This window comes from Haematobia irritans, chromosome 5 (genome assembly GCF_050003625.1).
Source record: "Haematobia irritans isolate KBUSLIRL chromosome 5, ASM5000362v1, whole genome shotgun sequence".
NCBI lineage: Eukaryota > Metazoa > Arthropoda > Insecta > Diptera > Muscidae > Haematobia > Haematobia irritans.
In genome coordinates, this window is record NC_134401.1 from 114347117 (window position 1) to 114364945 (window position 17829).

The 17829-nt window shown below is 26.4% G+C and overlaps 1 protein-coding gene across 1 annotated transcript in view; it reads left to right on the forward strand.

Moving 5' to 3' along the window:
- Sdc (Syndecan) overlaps nucleotides 1-17620 on the forward strand; it is a 263979-nt gene extending 246359 nt beyond the window's left edge. The window contains exons 6-7 of the mRNA XM_075311725.1: nucleotides 4938-5117; nucleotides 10423-17620. Coding sequence (XP_075167840.1) covers nucleotides 4938-5117; nucleotides 10423-10595 — 353 coding nt within the window. The 3' untranslated portion in view covers nucleotides 10596-17620. The remainder of the gene's footprint in view (nucleotides 1-4937; nucleotides 5118-10422) is intronic.
- The last annotated feature ends 209 nt before the right edge of the window (nucleotides 17621-17829 follow it).

Consider the following 17829-nt stretch of genomic DNA (forward strand, 5'->3'; position numbering starts at 1 on the left):
TTTTGACAAAAATTTTCTATAAAAATAAAATTTTGACAAAATTTTCTATGGGAATAAAATTTTGGCAAAATTTTCTATAAAAATAAAATTTTGATAAAAGTTTCTATACAAATTCAATTTTGATAAAATTTTTCTATAGAAATAACATTTTGACAAAATTTTCTGTAGAAATCAAATTTAGACAAAAATTTCTATAAAAATAACATTTTTACAAAATTTTCGATACAAGTGAAATTATGATAAAATTTTCTGTAGAAATAAAATTTTGAAAAAATCTTCATTAGCAATAAAAAAAAATTATCTATAGAAATAAAATTTTGATAAAAATGTCTATAAAAAAAAATTTTGACAAAATTTTCTATTGAAATTAAAATTTAAAAAAAATTTCTATTGAAATAAAATTTTGAAAAAAATTTCTATCGAAATAAAATGTTGAAAAATTGTAAAAATTTTCTATGGGAATAAAATGTCGACAAAATTTTCCATAGAAATACAATTTTGATAAAATGATCTATATAAACAAAATTTTGCAAAATAAGACTTTTTTGTTTGGCAGTTTTTTTCTCAATTTTCTCAAAATTTTGGTAGATTTTTATGGCTCAAGCGGCAACAATGGTTGCAATACCTATCAGCCACACTGTATTAGCCGAATGCGTACAAAGATGTACAAATTAGTGTCATATCTGAATTATATATGACTCCATTTTACAAGCGCGAAAAGGAAATACGTTTCTCTCATCTCACACGAATATTTTTAAGGGTGCACAGAAAAACAACCAATTTTCTTTCCATTTTTAATTGAATTTTAATAAAAAGTTTTAATTTAGTTTTTATTAAAATTCAATTAAAAATTTAACTGGAAAAAAAAATTAATAAGTAAAACAAAAACTAATTGTATCAATTAACTATTTACTGGAAAAAAATTAATAAGTAAAACAAAAACTAATTGTATCAATTAACTATTTAATTGACGCTGGAGATTGATGCTATAATTTATGTTGTTGAAGAAATTTGAATTAAAAATAAATTTACAGAAAAAAATTTCACGAAAATTTTTCCAATCAAAATTTTAATTGAGTTTTAAAAAATATTCAATTAAAAATTTTATCGATTCAACAAATTTTGTTATTTTTCCATTCTCTTTTGTGTGCATTGGTTGAGCTCTTGGCTCATTTTTCAATATATGTTGAAACCGTTCTAGAGATATCTCTCATCATCTCACTAGCAAGCTTTTTACCACTGTGGCGTGGATTTCGATCAAATCTGGTCTTCATTTTTCATTTGATTTTTTTTTATTACCAAAAAAATTCCCCCTAGTAAACTTCGAATAGAAGATGGTCATGAACTTAGCTCTGACCATTCACCCATCTATTTGTATTATTTAAGCAGACCAACAGTTACACAAACTAATTATGGAATGACAAACAAAAGAACTGATTGGAATTACTTTAGACACATAATCACAAAGTCCATTAGTCATTCGCCGATTACAAATTCGAATGAATTCGAAGAAGAAGTGGAGGCGTTCACAAACCTGATACAAAATGCTGCGTGGCATAGTACACCAGAACCATATAATGTAACTAATATGTGTTCTTATCCGCAACATATAATAAATCAAATCAAACTCAAAAGAATGCTTAGGAAAAGATGGCAACAAACACGGTCACCTGAAGACAAAACTATGTTAAATAATGCTACCAAAAAATTAAGCAGGCTGACAAAAAAACACAAGGATCAAAATTTCCATAGGTTCTTGTCAAACCTTGCCCCAAACAAAAACTCAGACCACTCCCTTTGGAAGGCAGTAAATCTAAAAAATAGACCAGCAGTACAAAAAGTAGCAATATTAAAAAGGAACGGAAAATGGGCTAAGAGCAGCATTGAACAAGCAGATGAGTTCGCACAAAACCTACAATCTATATTTTCAAATTATACGCAAATACCAAATAATGCAAATCAAAATCTTCACCAACAATCGATCCATGCCGAAATTCCTATTGACAACATTTCTTTTAGAGAAGTGTGGAATGAGGTCAAACAACTCAAAAACAACAAATCTGGTGGTTTCGACCAATTAAAGAGTGATGTCCTTAAAAACTTACCATATCATGGTTTCGCGCGCTTGACCACAATAATGAACGCTGTACTAAAATTGAAATACGTGCCTAGCTGCTGGAAAGTTGCAGAAATAGTCATGATACCAAAACCGGGCAAAAACCCTCATGATCCCAGCTCATATAGACCTATATCACTTCTACCAGTTATAGGGAAGCTCTTTGAAAAATTATTCCGAAAAAGACTGGAGTACTTTGTCCATTCGAGGGATATTATACCTGACCACCAATTTGGCTTTCGCAAACAGCACTCTACAATCGAACAAGTACATAGGGTAACTGAAAATATTAATTACGCTTTTGAACATAAGCAAGTTTGTTCTGCTGTTTTCTTGGACATTTCTCAGGCTTTTGACGGTGTGTGGCATGAAGGTCTTCTTAGCAAACTTGAAAGGTTGCTTCCAAAAAATTACTGTGAAATCTTAGGTTCATACCTCAGTAACCGCTTTTATAGAGTACGTCATGACGATGAATTTACAAAACTCTACCCAATATATTCAGGGGTACCACAAGGCAGCATTCTTGGCCCATTATTATATCTATTATATACTTATGATATGCCTGTAACCGAAAGGTGCTTCATAGGAACATTTGCCGATGATACGGTGTTAATGTCTTCGGGGAGAAACACGGATGAGTCCATAAGCCAACTCCAAGAAGGCCTCAACAAAGTTTATCAATGGACAACTGAATGGGGTCTTAAATTGAACAGCAGCAAATCTCTACACGTCGACTTTGCAAAAATCACTACGCAATATAAGCCTCTATACATAAACACAGAACAAGTACCACATACAAATTCCGCAAAATATCTTGGATTTATACTGGATTCCAAATTAACTTGGAAAGACCATATCGATAAAAAACGTGAAGAATTGGATATCAAATATCGTAACTTACAATGGTTAATGGGCAGAAATTCCGTTCTCTCAAATGATAATAAACTCCTAATATATAAGCAAACACTAAAGCCAATATGGCTATATGGTATTCAACTTTGGGGTTGTGCATCAAATAGTGCTATAGCAAAAATTCAAAAATTTCAGAACAAAGCAATAAGATCAGCAGTTAATGCTCCATGGTATGTCCGAAATAAGGACCTGCATCGAGACTTACAAATAAGTACAGTTAATGAGGAAATCTCAAGATACGCCCAAAAACACTATATGCGTCTTCAGCAACACGTAAACCGTGAAGCTGTAAAATTACTAGAACCTTCAGATCAACCTAGAAGACTAAGGCGATTTTATCCTCGAGATCTAATTACACGTTTTACTACATAAAACCGAACTACATAACCAAATATTTTTTTTTTTTACATGCATTTTCTTAATTCAATAATTTCTTGAACTAAGATAATTTTACTATTACGTCTATCGACACCAACATTTGAACTACTGGTTAGTCCTTTATTAGCTAGAGACTAGTTGTAGTATAAGTTAAGCATGAAGTTTGTACAATAATTGCTTAAATAAAAAAAAAAAAAAAAAAAAAAAAAAAAAAAAAAAAAATTTTTCATTTTGTTACCGTCCGTTCACGATTTTGGAACGTAATTATCTCTACTATTGAACTCATAGAAATAACCATGAACAGCGTGTACGTCTCAAAACGATCCGTACATGAAAGTTAATCGACACACATGTGGTGTCAAACGGAGAACAGACGGCGTCAATCTGGCAACGATAAAATGACATGTATCAGAGAGAATAAAAACACAAGAGGACGATGGTGTAATTTTGTATTTTTTTAATTGGATCAATTAATTTTTAATTGACTTTCAATACTATCATTTCTGTGATTGAAGACATTTCAATTAAAAAATTAATTGGATCAATTAATTTCACTAACGTCAATAAAAAAATAATTGTTCCAATTAAAAATTTTATTGATACTTCGGTGATTGATTTTTGTTTCAATTAAAAATTTGTTGAACCAATTAAATTTATAATTGAAAAGTTTTTAGAATTCAATTAAAATTTTAATTGCAAACATGTTGGTGATATGTTTTTGTGTGTGGGTAAAAATCTCATCTTAACATAACATTTGAAAAACTTTCTTAATCATTGAGAACAATTTTCATCTTATTTCGGAAATTTTATATACATATCGACTCTTTTGGTTTGATTTTTTGTCTGATATAACAGGTTCAAATAAATTACGTCGTTAAAGTTCAACATAGCGCCGTAGAACCTAAGCCTTATGGTATTTTGAAAAAAGGTTATATCATATTAAGAAAAGGGTTTTCTTTAAGCGTAATCCAGGGAAATTAAAAAATCCGGGTTTCCCCGGAATGGAAAAATTTGGTTAAAGAAAACCTACATTGGAATGCTGATATGAATAAATCAAAATTTTTACACATCTCATACATTTTCCAACATGTAAATGTAGCATGCTTTTGTTTCACTTTAATAACATCTTTGCTATTTTAAATCTACTAATAAATTGGCGAGAGTTTATTTTATTGTTATGCCTATGTGTGTGTGTGTGTTTCTGTATATTTGTAGACATCAGCTTGTTTATATTTGTACGATCATTTGTTTCAATTAATTTATTTTTGTTACATATATTTTTTTGTTTTGTTTTATTATTTTTTTGTATTTTATTTTCATAGTTCCTCACCCGCATTTCCTAGCCCATTGTATTGTGTATAAGTATTGTTCTTTTGTCGTGTGTATAAACTAAATTGAATCATTAATTACAACAAATCTAAATAAGCATTTTAAAAATATTCATATTTTTCTGTTTTATTGTCTCTTTTCTCTCTCTCTCGCTCTCTGGTTCTCTTTGTGTGTGTGTGTTTCTCTCAATGCTATTTTGCAGCTGGTGGAATTAATACTCAAGGAGGCACTAATATCCACGATTTGGATACGAACAGCATCAACAGTTTACAACCGGAGACTAAAGTAATCGAACAAACTACAGGCAACGAGGTTCTAATCATGAATGCCAACGATGACGATAGAACGGCGAGCTTCTTCGCCCAACCAGGAATTTTGGCGGGTATGTATGGATGAATTTTTAGAGCATTATTTACCTACAAAATTTGCTAATTGTTTTTTTCGTTGCTGTTTTGCTTTTGAAACACTAACAAACAAACCCATGAAAAATGTTTGTCTATCATAGACAAATTAAACATTTTCGTACAACTCATTAAATAAAGTTGAAAGATAATAAAATCTTAATAAAGGGTGATGTTTGTCGGAATGATTACATATAAGGAACTGAATTCCGCGATGAATACCAGAAAGATGGAGTGTTTTTGTTTTTGGGGTATGGCCATAACACATAATTGACTTGCCCAAAGGCGTGTTTATAGGCGTAGCTAAGGATTTGTTAATCAACTACCACGGAGCTACCGTGGGACAATGGTTGCATACACAGGGTCATTGATCCAATCCCAGAAGCGATCAATCACCAAAAAATTTCAGCGATGGATTATCCCCTTTCAGTCAATCACAATGGACTGAATAGTCTAAGTGAGCCTGAATTTTAATCGGGCTGCCACTTTAACACAACCTATCCCCTTTCAGAAATGCTGGTGACATGTCTGAGTGTTTCAAAACATTTCTAAGTGGTTTCACCGGAATGTGTATCGCCGTTCGGAATCGGGTATTAAATGTAGGTCTCTTGTCATAGAATCGGCCACCACTCATTGATAAGAGAGAAATTCACCATGTGTGGTATCACAATGGATTGAATAGTTTAAGTGAGCCTGTAATAAGGTGCTGCCATTATACCCAACCTAACAAAACGTCCATAATGGTGGCACAACAAGTGTCATTCACAATGAGAGGTGGAACGAACGTTTTCTAAAAAAATGTTTTTTTTTTCGAAATTGTCAAACCGTGTTTTTGTTTGCCAAAGTTGGTTGAATTCTACCAACATTGGTAGAATTTTTTTACTGTTTGGTAGAATGGAATAACTCTCAATGTTTTGATCGATTTTGGAATATATTCTCTCCGACAAAGAGGTGCTTAATTACATTCAAAGTTTTCTATAGAAATGAAATTTTGACTAAATTTTCGATAGAAATAAAATTTTGACAAAATTTTCTATAGAAATAAAATTTTGACAAAATTTTCTATAGACATAAAATTTTGACAAAATTTTCTATAGAAATAAAATTTTGACAAAATTTTCTATAGAAACAAAATTTTGACAAAATTTTCTATAGAAATACAATTTTGATAAAATCTTCTACAGAAATAAAATTTTGACAAAATTTTCTATAGAAATAAAATTTTAACAAAATTTTCTCTAGAAATAAAATTTTGACAAAATTTTCTATAGAAATAAAATTTTGACAAAATTTTCTATAGTTTTGACAAATTTTCTATGGAAATAAAATTTTTATAAAATCCTCTATAGAAATAAAATTTTGACAAAATTTTCTATAGTAATAAAATATTGAGAAAATTTTCTATAGAAACAAAGTTTTGATAAAATTTCCTATTGAAATAAAATGTTGACAAAATTTACTATAGAAATACAATTTTGACAAAATTTTCTATAGAAATACAATTTTGACAAAATTTTCTATAGAAATAAAATTTTGACAAAATTTTCTATAGAAATAAAATGTTGACAAAATTTTCTATAGTAATAAATTATTGGCAAAATTTTCTATAGAAATAAAATTTTGACAAAATTTTCTAGAGAAACAAAATAAAATTTTGTTGTTGTGTAGCCTAACCAACGAGGAAAACAATGTTTGTCGAATTTATTTGGGCAAAGCCCTATAGACTGCAAGATGGTTGGATGGACACACGTTTCGGAATTACCACATTCCTCATCAGCATCCTCTACTTGCAGCAAAACTATCAACCAATTATCAGAATAAATTCAGGCAGTTCACTAAACCCAAAAGTAAACCACACTTGAATCTTCCAAAAAAAGGGTTTACACGATAACTGGCTTATGCCGAAAAAAATTCGTACAAACATATCTCTTTTCCTTTGCCACCGTCAAATCATCGATTTGAGTGCAGTTGGCTGGTTTTATTTTGAGCGTGCTTCGTCTTTTTTTCATTCGTTTTGTTTTGTTATTGTTGGTTTCTTTAAAACCTTAAAGGTTTAAGCTGAAATCAAAAACAACAACAATGATTAAAGAAAGAAACCAACAATAACAAAACGAAATAGAACTTTATAAAAATTTTCGACACTAATATAATTTTGACAAATTTTTCTATAGAAATAAAATTTTCACAGCTTTTTCTTTAGAAATAAAATTTTGACAAAATCTTCTATAGCAAAAAAATTTTGACAACATTTTCTATGGTAATAAAATGTAAGCAAAATTTTCTATAGAGTTAAAATGTTGATAAAATTTTCCATAGAAATAAATTTTTTTTTAAATTTTTTATATTCAATTTTTATAAATTTATTAAATTAAATTTTTTTATAGAAATAGAATTTTGACAAAATTTTGTATAGAAATAAAATTTTGACAAATTTGTGTATAGAAATAAAATTTTGACAATATTTTCTATAGAAATAAAATTTTACAAAAATTTTCTACAGAAATATAATTTTGACAAATTTTTCTATAGAAATAAAAATTTCACAGCTTTTTCTATACAAATAAAATTTTGACAAAATTTTCTAGAGAAACAAAATTTTGACAACATTTTCTATAGTAATCAAATGTTAGCAATATTTTCTATAGAGATACAATTTTGACAAAATTTTCTATAGAAATAAAATTTTGACAAAATTTCATATACAAATAAAATTTTGCTAAAATTTTCTATAGAAATTAACTTTTGACAAAATTTTCTATAAAAATAAAATGTTTACAAAATTTTCTATAGAAATAAAATTTTGACAAAATTTTCTATAGAAATAAAATGTTTACAGAATTTTCTATAGAAATAAAATGTTGATAACATTTTCTATAGACATTAACCTTTGAGAAACTATTCTATAGAAATAAAATTTTGACAAAATTTTCTATAGAAAAAGAATAGAGATAAAATTTTGACAAAATTTTCTATAGAGATAAAATTTTGACAAAATTTTCTATAGAGATAAAATTTTGACAAAATTTTCTATAGAGAAAAAATTTTGACAAAATTTTCTATAGAGATAAAATTTTGACAAAATTTTCTATAGAGATAAAATTTTGCCAAAATTTTCTATAGAGATAAAATTTTGACTAAATTTTCTATAGAGATAAATTTCTATAGAGATAAAATTTTGACAAAATTTTCTATAGAAATAAAATTTTGGCAACATTTTCTATAGAAATATATTTTTGAGAAAATTTTCTATAGAAATAAAATTTTGACAACATTTTCTACAGAAATAAAATTTTAAAAAATTGTCTATAGAAATAAAATTTAAAAAAAGATTTTCTATAGAAATAAAATTTTGACAACATTTTCTATAGAAATAAAATTTTGACAACATTTTCTATAGAAATAAAATTTTGACAAAATTTTCTATAAAAATAAAATTTTGACAAAATTTTCGATAGAAAAAAAATTGTGACTATATTTCCTATAAAAATAAAATTTTGACAAAATTTTCTATAGAAATAAAATTTTGACAAAATTTTCAATAGAAATAAAATTTTGACAAAATTTTCTGTAGAAATAAAATTTTGACATAATATTCTATAGAAATAAAATGTTGATAAAATTTTCTATAGAAATTAATATTTGAGAAACTATGCTATAGAAATAAAATTTTAGCAAAATTTTCTATAGAAATAAAATGTTGATGAAATTTTCTATAGGGATACAATTTTGACAAAAATTTCTATAGAAATAAAATTTTGACAAAATTTTCTATAGAAATAAAATTTTGATAAAATTTTCTATAGAAATAAAATGTTGACAAAATTTTCTATAGAAATTAAATGTTGATAAAATTTTCTATAGAAATAAAATGTTGATAAAATTTTCTGTAGAAACTATTCCATAGAAATAAAATATTGGTAAAACTTTCTATAAAAATTAACTTTTGACAAAATTTTCTATAGAAATAAAATGTTGACAAAATTTTCGTTAGAGATAAAATTTTGACAAAATTTTCTACAGATATAAAATTTTGATAAAATTTTCTATAGAAATATATTTTTGAGAAAATTTTCTATAGAAATAAAATTTTGACAAAATTTTCAATAAAAATAAAATTTTTACAAAATTTTATATAGAAATAAAATTTTGATAAAATTTTCTATAGAAATAAAATTTTGACAAAATTTTCTATAGAAATAAAATTGTAACAAAATTTTCTATACCAAAAGAATTTTGACAAAATTTTCTACAGAAATAATATTTGGACAAAATAGTCTATAGAAATAAAATTTTGAGAAAAATTTTTATAGAAATAAAATTTTGACAAAATTTTCTATAGAAATAAAATGTTGACCAAATTTTCTATAGGAAAAGAATTTTGACAAAATTTCTACAGAAATAAAATTTTTACAAAATATTCTATAGAAATAAAATTTTGAGAAAAATTTTTATAGAAATAAAATTTTGACAAAGCTTTCTATAAAAATAAAATTTTGACAAAATTTTCTATAGCAAAAAAAAATGACAAAATTTTCTACAGAAATAAAATTTTGTCAAAATATTCTATAGAAACAAAATTTTGACAAAATATTCTTTAGAAATAAAATGTTGACAAAATTTTCTATAGAAATAAAATTTTGACAAAATTTTCTATAGAAATAAAATTTTGACAAAGTTTTCTATAGAATAAAATTATGATAAAATTTTCTATAAATACAATATCTTTGAATATTTTTATTTTCGTGTTAGGTTATTACAAACCAATCACTCCAAAAAACAGTGTTTTTTGCTGGTAGAATATCCATTTTATTCTATGTTCTCATGGTTAAACCACTGACCCCATATAAGCGACTAAACAAATAATTATCGTTGACTTTATTCATAACTTAGAATAAATCCATGACTCACATCATGCCAAAGAAGACGCACACAAATCAGAGTTAATGACGAATGTTGAAATGTGTTGGGCCTACTCGATTTTACGAATAACATACTACTAGCATTCTGATTTGCTTATACTCACAAAATAATTAAATTTAGTGAGAAGATTCTTAATACAAAATTCTCAGATTCTGGAATCAGTTAACACCGGACACATAACGAGAGAAGTGTAACGTGGAAGAAGTCTGATAAAAAACAATTTCAATTTTATTTTGTTTTCGATTTAAATGAGTTTCAATGTGTAAGATGCTATTTTATGGATTTTCGATTAATTTATTATTAAAGTGAATTACGAATTGAATTTCTAATATATTTGTGTTGATATTTTTCTTGTCTATTTTATAGCGGTCATTGGAGGAGCTGTAGTTGGTCTTCTGTGTGCCATTCTGGTGGTTATGTTCATTGTCTATCGTATGAGAAAAAAGGATGAGGGTTCCTATGCCTTGGATGAACCAAAACGATCACCTGCTATGAATTCCTATGCGAAAAATGCCACAAATCGGGAATTTTATGCCTGAGAAAATGAGAGACGTTTTTAAGAAGTGTTTTTCTTTTCTATTTACACACAACAAAAACAACAACAACAACACAAATAATTAGCAACAAATAATTTTATGGGATTACAACTACCACGATAACAGCATAATCAATAACAACAAAATGAACTAAAAGAATATACCAACAAACATCACTCGACTTTATATACAAATTACCAACAAACAACTGAAGAAAAACTTTTTTTATAACACATAACAATACTAGAACTGAATTTGAAAAATATTTAAAAAAATCAAATTTTTGACACTGGAAAAATTAAAAAAAAAAATTAAGACATAACATTTAGCAACAAAAACTGAACTTGATAAAAATTTTTGTTTTGATATCCCAAAAATAATTTAATTTAAAACTTTTTGAAATTCCCAAAATAATTCACAATAATTTCTTAAAAACACAAAATGAATATAAATATATATTTTTTTGGAAACTTATCCATCCTTCATATTAAAAAAAAAAACAAATCCTATTATAAATTCATCATTTTCAAAAAAGAAACCAATACATATGTAATTGTAAACAATAATTATTCGTATTAATATTAAAATATTAAATTTAAAATTACTTTCATTTCAAATCATACCCATATTGAAATTTGGTATTAATAAACTAATATTTCTTTCTTTCAACAAAATATTAGATTTTCTTCTTTGGTTGAAACTAAAATTAAAAATCTCATCTGAATAAAAACAAAACCAGAAATCGTAATCATGCTCGAAAAAATTTCCATTATAATTTTTTCTTTTTTTTTTGTAGTAAGGACAAGAAAAACTAAAACAATTTAAACTCATTGCAAAAAAAAAAATTAAATAAAAATTATATATAAAAAAATAATAAAGATATATTAATTTTAAGGTTAAAAAAAATAACAAAATTAATAAATAAATGTAATATTTAGTGTAATTCGTATATATAAAAAATCGAAAGAAAAACAAAACAAACCGACAAAGCAAAATAATGGTATACCCAATAATTTGCAAAAACAAAAAAGTATTTTAAGCTGAGAGAGCGAGAAGGGAAAAGAAAAATTATTAAAAAAAATAATAATAAAATTAACTATTAGTTCTTAACTATAAACAAAAAGTAAAGAAAACTTCATATGCAAATAAATAAAACGAAATCAATATTTAAAAAATGATAATATTGAAAATATTGAAACAAATTATACAAAAAAAAACTCAAACGTTTGGATGATCTTTTTTTCTCCTTATTAATTTTTTTTTATAAGACACAACATGAAATTTGAAATAATAAAATAAACTTTATATAAAAAAAATTAAAACGAAAAATTAAATACCATCAATGTAATAGTTACAATTCTTTTTCTTACAACACTCACAGAAAATTCTATGGCAACAAATAGTATAGCGATATATAAAAAATGCATTTTTTTAGAAAATCATAATCTATGTAATATTTGAAAAACATTTAAAAGAAGTTGATTTGTTTAAATTTGGATGATCTTTTTTTCTCCTTATTAATTTTTTTTTTATAAGACACAACATGAAATTTGAAATAATAAAATAAACTTTATAAAAAAAAATTAAATACCATCAATGTAATAGTTACAATTCTTTTTCTTACAACACTCAGAGAAAATCATATGGCAACAAATAGTATAGCGATATAAAAAAATGCATTTTTTTTAGAAAATCATAATCTATGTAAAATTTGAAAAACATTTAAAAGAAGTTGATTTGTTTAAATTGGCTGAACACATTGGAGATTGTATATCTGTAAGAAAGTATGAAGTGAGTTTTCAAAACTAAAATATTCGGAATAGCCAGATCAATTACAAAAATACAAAAATAGTAAAGTATTATTTTGAATGCATTTTTAAAATCTTAAGAGAACTAAAATGATTAAATTAAATTAAATGAATAATTGTGAGAATGGTCAAAACTCTAAAAACAGGCAAACATCATGTACTATAGCAGTGTACCGTTTTATTTCACTCATATTCTATCAGTTCATAGGGTCATATTCTTTGTAAACTATTTTATTCATATTAAATTTCATACCAATTCTTAGTGAACATTCTTTTCTAAAGCAAAACGAATGCACACAGAATTGTCTGCATTATTTTATGAAAGCAAAGAAGTGTATTAATTCACCATATCCATCGCTTTTGTAAAGTCAATTCAGTGAGTTTTTATTAAGAAACTTTAATATCCTAATATGATCCCATATATAGGAATATTGTTTTATAATCTGCACACATTAACCAGAGTTCAACAGTATAAAAGAAGATACAGTGTTAATTACAGGCAATAGTTTACTGATATCGGATCAATTTGTAAAACCAACTTGAATTTTTAATAATTTGACACATTTTCCAGAAAACTTTTTAAAACGAATGCACACAGAAAATAATGTTTGATTTTAGGAAAGCACATAAGTGTCTTAGTTTACCACAATCATCGTTGGTGTCAGATCAATTATAAAGTTTTATTTTCTAAAGCTTATTCTCCACATTATGATTCCATGAGAGTGTATCTTTGGATATTGTGCTTAATAGTTTGCACACATTAATGGTAGCACAAATATATAAAAGCTATAATATTGATTATTACAAAAAATCTTCAAGTGATAGCAGATCAATTTTTAAATCCAATTTGTTCTAGGAAAAATATTGGAATTTTAAATATTTTGGAAATTTTTGCGAATAACTACTGAAAGAAAAACGAATGCACACAAAAAGTATTTTGTGATTATAGTTAGCCAGAAGAGAGTATAAATTCACTATACCCAGCCTTGGTGTCTGGTCAGTTCTTAGAGTTTTGGTTTCGAAAATTTGTCCGTTATGATATGCTTCCATTCAAAAAAGGATGTTTTCTAGGAAAATATTGGAATTTTAAATATTTTGGCAGTTTTTGCGAATGATAACTTCTGAAAGAAAAGCGAATGCACACAGAAAGTATTTTGTGATTATAGGAAGCCAGAAGGGAGTATCAGTTCACTATACCGAACCTTGGTGTCTGGTCAGTTCATAGAGTTTTGGTTTCGAAAATTTGTCCGTTATGATATGATTCCATTCAAAAAAGGATATTTTGTAAAATAGTTTGCACACATGAGCAGTACTACAACTGTATAAAAACATACAAATTGGTTATCATTGGTAGTTCTTCACTGATACCAGATCAATTTGCGAAACAAACTTATCCTGGATTACAAAGAATCCTTAACTGATATCAGATCAATTTTTGAAAGCAATTCCTTCTAGAGCAAATATTGGAATGTTTGAAAATTTTGGCAATTTTTGCGAATGATAACTTCTGAAAGAAAAGCGAATGTACATAGAAAGTATTTTGTGATTACAGGAAGCCAGAAGAGAGTATCAGTGGCCAGTTCATAGAGTTTTGGTTTCGAAAATTTGTCCGTTATGATATGCTTCCATTCAAGTACATAGTTTTACAAAATGATTTGCACACATTACCAGTACTACAACTATATACAACCAAAGACATTGGTTACTACAGACACTTAATTTGTGAAACCAACTTATTCTATAGCAAATATTGGAATTTCGAATATTTTGGCAATTTTTGGCGGATAATGACTTTTGGAAGAAAAGTAAATGCACACAGAAAGTATTTTGTGATTCTAGCAAACCAGAAGAGAGTCTCTGTTTTCTGTACCCAGTATTGGTGTCTGGTCAATTCATAAAATTGTGAAATGGAACATTTGTTCGTGGTGATATGTTTTCATAAAAGTAGTCTGCACACATGACCAGTAATACAACTGTATAAAAGCAGAGATATTGGTTACTACAGGCAATTCTTTACTGATATCAGATCAATTTGTAAAGCCAACATTTTCCTTGAGCAAATATTGAAATTTTTTAATATGAGTGCCGATTGCACACTAAAAATATTGTTGCACTTTAGAAAAGCACAGGAATGACTTAGTTTAGCATATCTATCGTCGGCGTGGTATCATCTTATAGAGTTCTGCCTTTGACAACTTTTGCTTAAAATGCATTCATGAGAGCATGTTGCTGGAAATTTTACCAAAAATGCTGCACACATAAATGTCAGTGCCACTGTATGATATCAGAGATCTTGATTACTGCATAGAAACCTTCACTGATACTATATCAATTCGTAGTGGTACCTTATGATTTGGAATATTGGAATTTTGAATATTTTGCCAATTTTGCGTTTATAATAACTTCTAGAAGAAAAGTAAATGCACACAGAAAGTATTTTGTGATTATAGCAAACCAGAAGAGAGTCTCTGTTTTCTGTACCCAGTATTGGTGTCTGGTCAATTCTTAAAGTTGTGAAATGGAACATTTGTTCGTGGTGATATGCTTTCATAAAAGTAGTCTGCACACATGACCAGTACTACAACTGTATAAAAGCAGAGACTTTACTTATCATAGGCAATTCTTTACTGATATCAGATCAATTTGTAAAGCCAACATTTTCATTGATAAAATATTGGAATTTTTTAATATGAGGGTCGATTGCACACTAAAAGTATTGTTACACTTAAGAAAAGTGGAGTTATGGCATAGTTTACCACATACATCGTAGGCGACATATCACCGCATAGAATTCTGGCTTTGACAATTTTTGCTTAAAATGCATTCATGAGAGCATGTTACAGGAAATTTGACCAAAATTGCTGCACACATAATTCTCAATGCCACTATATGAAATCAGAGACTTTGATTACTGCATAGAAACCTTCACGGATACTATATCAATTCGTAATGGTAACTTATGAGAGAACACAAATGTGCAATATTGAATTAATTAGGATATTTTCGGAATAATGGTCTATTATAGAAACAAGAGTGCACACAGAGAAAAAGCTTTTATTTGAGACTTAAAGAAAAGCGTTATATTCCATTAAATCAATGGATGATATCAGTTCAATTCATATAGCTTTGTGCTGCGAAATTTTCTTTAACCATTCTATGCACACAGGATACTTTATAATAATATATCAACGTGGAGATATTATTGAATATAACTATTATGACAGAGACTTCATATTAATTTGTATAACTTAAATACCCTTACTGATAGCCTGTTTCCATTCACATAAATTAAAGTTATACTCCATAGACAACTAAATGAAAAAGTATAAGAATTCAATAGATATTTGATATCAAATAAAATATTATAAGAATTATGGAATATTTATGATTATGTATTGTAAATTAAATTAAAAATTTCCTTATATGAATGAATTGATTTTTTTTAATTATTTTTTTTTCAGTTTTTGTCTGTATTTTTTTTTTCTCTAAAATTATTTCTATTCCATTTGTTGCCATAGCATTATCTCTTATACCATATGTCTCTCTAATCATTACCATGCCATAGTATATTAAGTCCCAAATATCAACAGTAGACAAGAAAATAATCAACTACACATCCTTTGTTGCAATATTATCTATGACACTTATAATCAAAACGAAAAACATATTCAATGCGCCTTTCTTTTATATACACAATATTGATTAATGTTTTACCTAACACAATTTATTTTGTTGTTTTATTTTTATGCAAGTTAGCAAGCTGTTTTCTTTCTTTTTAATTAACATTTATTATTATATATTTCATTATTTTATTATATTCTCTTAAATACTATTTTTTTTATAACAAGTAATAATTTAAAAACAAAAACATATTTAAAAAAAAAAAATTTTTTTTCAACAACACAGAACTACATACATACATATGGCAGCTATTAATGAAACCATCAAAAAAACAAAGGCCTCTCAAAACTTTTTTTATTCTTATAAAATATGTTTTTTAAGAAACAAAAAAAAAAAATAACTACCATAAATATTGTTTAAAAGATATTTTCTTCTTTAAAAGAATGAAAACAATATTAAGTTGTTGTTAATGAAAAACAAACAAAAAACACGATATCTCATAGCCAAATATGTTTTGCTTTGTTAAAAACTAAAAAAATATATATATAACATCCATTAATAACAAGAAATGCCATACTAAAAGGATTAATCCATAAATAATAATAAAACAAAAACATTTTTTATATATATCGACAAACGACTAAATAATATATATGAATATACTTTAAGTTATGTATAGAAAGATTTGTTTGTAAAAAAAAATTAACGAAAGCAAAGGGAAAAGCTAAATTTCGCAATGAAGTGTGTAAGGGATACTCACCAGTATCCTAGAGATATAAAACTTCCAAATAAGAAATTGGATTTTTTTTATCTCCAATGAAATGAAAATGATATTTAGTTATTTTTTTTCTTCATGGTTTTTCCAAATATATTTCCCGAAAAACAAAATTGGCAAATTGCAGAATTTAAATTTAAAATGAAACATCTAGGCCATCATTTTTTTATTTGCCAATTGCCCTACACTATAACTCAATTTTATATGAAAAAAAAACAACAACAAATTATTTTTTACTTACATTATCATGTACTCTACTCATAATCAATTTGTATGTAATAATTAGAAATTTTCTTTTTGTAGAAATTATAAATTGCTTTTCATAAAATAAATAAAAATGCAACTAACAATAATCCATAAAAAAATTACCCATTGTATTAGTTTTTCTTATGCTTTTCTAATTTTTCAAAAAAAAAAAATATTCCAATAATATAATTCATACAGCATTACAATAATTTTCCATATATTTGTTTTGTTTTGTATACATACAAATTTCTCTCAATTATCCATTTTTTTTTATTGTAAAATTTATTTTTGTATGCTTTCGGGAATGGGTATGTCTGCCTCTTCCCAGCCCCACCAGGACTTATCTTAGTTTTTACTAACTAATGACATAAAACACACACAAAAACAAATGAAATAACAAAAAATCAGTTTGTATGAATGTACTGAATAAATAACATTAATAATTGGTTTTAATTTGCTAAAAGAAAGTATAATTATTACAAAAGAAAACGGATAACAAAAAACACTATATATAAATAAAACTCTACAAAAAAAAAACAGTAAAATTACGAATAAAAAATTAAAAAAAAAAACTTAAATTATTATGCATTTTATTTAAAAAGGCAATTTGATGGGTGTGATAAATCGTAAAATCATCGGCAAAAATATTACTCATATCTTACGGTCAGAGGAAAACATCTGCAATAAATATCAGTATGGGACTGATGTTTAGGCAAATCATAGAAAAATTTGCGGTTTCTAGAAGCCCAGGAAGTTAAATTGGAAGATTATTCTAGATGGAACCAAT